The sequence below is a fragment of the Nothoprocta perdicaria genome, unplaced genomic scaffold (assembly GCF_003342845.1).
Source record: "Nothoprocta perdicaria isolate Ctin4 unplaced genomic scaffold, notPer1 scaffold_244, whole genome shotgun sequence".
Classification (NCBI taxonomy): Eukaryota; Metazoa; Chordata; class Aves; order Tinamiformes; family Tinamidae; genus Nothoprocta; species Nothoprocta perdicaria.
The window spans coordinates 593,538-598,856 of record NW_020455471.1 but is presented as its reverse complement, the minus strand read 5'-3'; the positions used below and the strand labels follow the sequence as shown (position 1 = coordinate 598,856).

Genomic DNA, 5,319 nt, shown 5'->3' with positions numbered 1-5,319 from the left:
ATCCGCGGCGCGGGCACGTGGAAGAGCGAGCGGGTCATCGCGTCCCGCCAGGGCCCCCACCTCCGCCTGGCGGGCGGCGGCGCCGGTGCGGGCGGCGGCCACGGGCACCGGGAGGAGCAGGAGGAGGAGGAGGGCGGGAGGGCGGCGGGCCCGAGCGCGACCCTCGCGCCTTCTCTCCGCAGGGATCCTCAACTTCTGTGCCAACAACTACCTGGGGCTCTCCAGCCACCCCGAGGTGATCCGCGCCGGCGTGGAGGCCCTCGAGCAGTTCGGCGCTGGCCTCAGCTCCGTGCGCTTCATCTGCGGGACGCAGGTACGGGGAGCCCCTGCGCAGGGCCTCCCGCGGAACCCACGCCCCTGCACCGGACCCCCTGCTTGCACGGGCAGATGGAGCTGACCCTCTCCAGAGGTCCCTTCCCACCGCAGCGTGGCTGCGATTCCCGTGCATAGCGCTCCCAGGGCAATCATGAGCCCCTCTGCTCCACGAGCCCCTCTGCTCCGTGCTTTCCGCACCCCATTCCCAGTGGAGCTGGTTTTTCTTCTCCGCCCTGCAGCTTTTGCAGCAACGGCGGCTGGTTTCTGTACCTCTGCTTCATACAGGTCTCCCTTTTCAGGCCTCCCTGAGGCCGTCGTCAGGCCCSGCTCTCCGAGTGCCTCCCAGCGCCCATGCGTGTGCCCGGGCATGTTTGCAGGATTACGGTGCACTTGGCCACAAAGGAGAACCCTGCCGAGCCCTGGCTTATCAGAGACCTGGAAATAAGTCAGCTTAAACCATTATAACACCAGAGTGGAAAAACAAACAAAACACCCCTCTGAATCCCCCAAGTGAATGTCATTTGCTCCCATTTAAGGGTCAGAAWTGCAGTAAGTCTGACTTGAAATAGCACGTCCAAACCCATCTCAGTTTATCCCTGCTGGAGGCCTGGCAACTTCTTTTATAGCCSTGGTAAGTTAAGTGCAGAGAAAACTCCCAGCTGCTCCCCCGTGGGGAGGGAGCTTGGAGTCTCAGCTGTGTTTCTGACATCCAAACCGATAACTGTGTTTTAAGGCCACGTTTGCGAACGTTTTCTTAGCAAAACTAACCTCTTTCCCATGAGTCCTTTCTAGATAAAATATGGCTATTTTCTCCCTTGCAGAGAACATCTAACAGTTCCAGGCAAGCAAGAAGTGTTTTTCCCCAGCCAGTTATGTGCGCTGTCCTTCTCTTTAGAGCATACACAAGGACCTGGAGGAGAAGATCTCGCGTTTCCACCAGAGGGAAGATGCTATTCTCTACGCCAGCTGCTTTGATGCCAATGCTGGTATCTTTGAGGTTCGTAGCACTTTYGTCGTGTGTGGTGGAGGGAAGGGTCAGCAGCATCTTTGCCAAGCCTTCCCAAGGCTCCGATRTGAGCTCTGTAGCCTGTCGCTGGAGGTGGAGAACCCTGCCTTGGTGCCTGCTGCAGTGCCCTTAGCCTGGCAGAGCCCACGTGGAGTCTTTGCCTCCTCCTTTTGCACTGAGTCCCAGTCGTTTGCTTGGGTGAGAGTGCTAGGGCAGTAGTGCTCCCGTTTCCTGGGAAGCCTATCATGGGATTCCCAGAGCAAGGCATGTGTGTGGAAGCATGATGCTTCTGGGAAGCTGCCTGCTCCCAAACCTTGCAGTGCATCAGCCTTCTGCAGCCTGTGCAGTGCCTACTGCAGTATGAAAGCAAGAACCTTCAGATTCCTGCCCAGGTGAGATTTCTGGGCAAAACCAGGATGTGTTGTGAGCAAGGTCAAAATAGGTGAGCTTCAGGCCCTGGTGTAGAAGGAGAGAGCCTGCATGTTGGAAGGAGGACTGCCCAACTCCTGGGCAAAYGGGAGTGGAATAGTAACTTGCATAATGGGGATGAAATAACATTTTTGAGGGTAGTAGAAGTGGGTGGAGGGTAATCCTAGGGGAGTGAATTTTTCAACTCAGAAGCCACAGCCAAGAGCCTGGTCTGAGGAAGTCAGGGGAGACGATGGCTGGGAAGSAAAATGTAAAACGTCTTGATGCCAGGGATGTGGTGGCAGGAATCAAATGCAGCCTGGCCCTCTGCAGTGAGAGAGAGGGTGAGGTTTCGGCGAGGTGCTGCCCTCGGGCAAAGGCTGATCCTTTCTGCTTGGCCGGGGCAGGCGCTGCTGACCCCGGAGGACGCGGTGCTGTCGGATGAGCTGAACCATGCCTCCATCATCGACGGGATCCGCCTGTGCAAGGCTAACAAGTACCGCTACAGGCACATGGACATGCAGGACCTGGAGGCCAAGCTGCAGGAAGCGCAGGTAGAGAGATGGGCTCCCACCCCAACGTGAGGGTGCCCCCTTGCCCCTGTTGCCCGTGCAGCAACCAGCCCCAAAGCACGAGCTTTGCCCTTTCCCGTGCAAAAGCCCCCCTCTTCCCAGAGCAGCTGGGATAAACATCCAAGGTGGAGAAGCAGCTGGTTGCAATGCAGACTCCCATCCCTGTTAGAGATCTCCGGGCCCAGCAGCACATGGGCTGCGTTGCAGGCTGCTTYGCCAGCCTCTTGCCACAGGCTGACAGCTTTGCCCTTGCGGCACGTTCCTGTCCCTCCACCAGAAGCACCGCCTGCGGCTGGTGGCCACCGATGGCGCCTTCTCCATGGACGGCGACATTGCCCCCCTGCAGGAGATCTGCCGGCTGGCCGAGAAGTACGAGGCCCTGGTTTTCATCGACGAATGCCACGCCACAGGCTTCCTGGGGCCCAATGGCCGGTAAGCGGCTGTSCCACCACTGTTTATCCGTCCCACCTTGCATAGCTGTGCCACGAGGCAAAAGGTGGTGGTGACCAATGGGTTTTTATGGAGGGAGTCCCAAAGCCGCCGTTCCTCAATGGCTTCATGCACCACCTCTGCCTTGGCCTTCTCTTTCTGGTAACACATGCCTTTCTTCTCCTTGGGTACACAGGTTTTTAAAGCAGARCTTTTAGCACCAACCCAGCCTAAGAGAACTGCTGCTTCTCACTCTCCCAGTCTAGAAGTGAAAAATCCATGTTCTTACCAGCTTAGCCTTTCTGTAGGAGCAGGGAAGGCCAGTGCTTGGGTTGAACTAACACAGGTGGGGGGAGCGTTCCTCCTTTATTAGAAAAGGAGGGACATCAGAGACCTGGCCTTGATGCTGCCTTGTTTTTGGAATCGGGTGTGGAGCAGCCTCCCTGGTGTGTGGTGGCTTGGCCCATAATGGGGAGTTTCTTCTCTCTACAGCGGTACGGATGAACTCCTTGGAGTGATGGATAAAGTCACCATCATCAACTCCACCCTGGGAAAAGCACTGGGAGGAGCCGCAGGTGAAGTAATTTCCCAGTGCAAAGCCCTCTGTGCCCTGAAGAGCTCCACACCATCCCTCTGATGTTTTCTTCCTCTGTCTAATGAAAAGGATAAGAAATGCACATTCCCCTTTCTCTCGGGGTGGTATATGGGGCTCAGTCTGGGACCCTGCCAAAGGGTCAAGGGAGGTCCTGCCGTGGACTCCTTCTCCTGCCTTCATGGAGAAAGTCTTCACGGCATTCTTCACAGTCTTCACCAGGAACTTGCCCTTGAGGTCAAGTGGAAGCTTCTGGTGAAAGGCATCAGCTGTTTTATAGGCCTGGCTTGTTCCTGAAACTCCACGTTTCCTACCGTAACCTAACGGGGTGGCTTTGTGGAGGGACCACGCTCCGAGTAGCTCACGCTGGCTCTGCCGTCTCCGCTTCTCTTTCCTGCCGCCCAGGCGGGTACACGACTGGCCCCAAGCCCCTGGTGGACCTGCTGCGCCAGCGCTCCCGCCCGTACCTCTTCTCCAACAGCCTCCCTCCCGCCGTGGTGGGCTGCGCATCCAAGGCGCTGGACCTGCTCATGGAGAGCAAYGCCATTGCGCAGTCTATGGCTGCCAAGACCCAACGGTGAGGGGGGCCCCCTCTCTGCTCGTGTTTGGCCTTTCCAACCTCTTGCCCCACCAGGGTGGGAGCACCGGGAAGAGATTCCTTAGAAATGCTCTGTCCCCKTGTGTGTATTTCCCCTCCGCTGAAAATCACGGAGGCAGTTTGAAGGTCACATCCGAGACATTCTGCAGTTTTCCCTATCACATCTGTATCTGTGTGGATACATCGAGGCAGATGTATCACATCCGGATGCTCTGTGAGCGGAGACTGGTCTGCCCCTCACGCCATGTAGAGCTGATTGGGAAATGACAGAAAGTCACAGGAACAAAGAGAAAGATGCCTCTCGTTCACAGGAAATGTGCAGTACAGTGTCCAGGTGTCAGTGGCCTCAGTGGCCAGGGCTCCTGCAGCAGAACAAGGGAAAGGTCCCCAAGGACAGCGGTGATGATAAGCTTTTAACAGAGCCCTGGAACATGCTGTCCAGGGAGGTTGTGGAGTCTCCTTTTCTGGAAGTCTTCAGACCGTGCCTGGATGCCACCCTGTGCCAGATGCCACCCTGTGCCACATGCCCTGGGTGTCTCCGCTGGAGCGGGGGGGTTTGGACAAGATGAGCTCTAGAGGCCCCTTCCAACCTCAGCCATTCAGTGATTCTGTGATTTTTCTTTTCATTCTCCTGTCCAGGTTCAGAAGTAAGATGACTGCAGCCGGCTTCACCATCTCAGGGCAAGACCACCCCATCTGTCCTGTCATGCTTGGGGATGCTCGACTGGCTTCTGCGATGGCTGACGACATGCTGAGCAGAGGTAGGCTCAGGAGGCAGCTTCGGGTTGCAGAYACTCTCCTTGACTGAGGCGACGTCCAGCGGTGCCACCATCGCCATTCTTCCCCAAAGGATGTTTTGGCTCCCTGACCCTTGTGGGAGGCAATCGGTCCGTTCCTRGCTTCACATTCTTTCTCTTTTTGGGATGGTTTTATATGAGTCCTGACATGCATGTCCTCATCACTGGCCCTAACCTTCATTTCCATCACATCTTGGGAGCCTATGTCATTCACTTGAAATACSCACAAGCTCGGTAATTTTTACTGAGGAAGTAGCTTTCTGTCACCCACTACCACATGGGCTGCCTTCCCTCACACGTAATCCAACTCTCCATGTGTGTCCTCTCTCCAGGCATTTATGTCATTGGCTTCAGCTACCCCGTGGTCCCCAAGGGAAAGGCTCGCATCCGGGTCCAGATCTCTGCTGTGCACAGTGATGAAGACATCGACCGCTGTGTGGAAGCCTTCAYTGAGGTTGGACGGAAACATGGAGCGCTGCCCTGAGGGGCCACCTTCTCCAGTGACCTTCCTGCCCAGGACCAAGACAAGTGCCTGTACTGGGGGAAAATGCTTGAGCAGCACCTTGGTGAAAGCAGCAGTGCCCAAGGCAGTGCCACAGGCA

The 5,319-nt window shown here is 56.6% G+C and overlaps 1 protein-coding gene across 1 annotated transcript; it reads left to right on the top strand.

The window, feature by feature from the left end:
* GCAT (glycine C-acetyltransferase) lies at nt 1-5,319 on the top strand (the record flags this gene model as incomplete). Its single annotated transcript, XM_026039879.1, has 9 exons — nt 1-85; nt 183-313; nt 1,211-1,312; nt 2,137-2,283; nt 2,579-2,733; nt 3,223-3,305; nt 3,728-3,899; nt 4,560-4,681; nt 5,050-5,319. Coding segments are annotated over 9 exons (1,149 nt in total), but the record flags the coding sequence as incomplete, so codon positions are not given.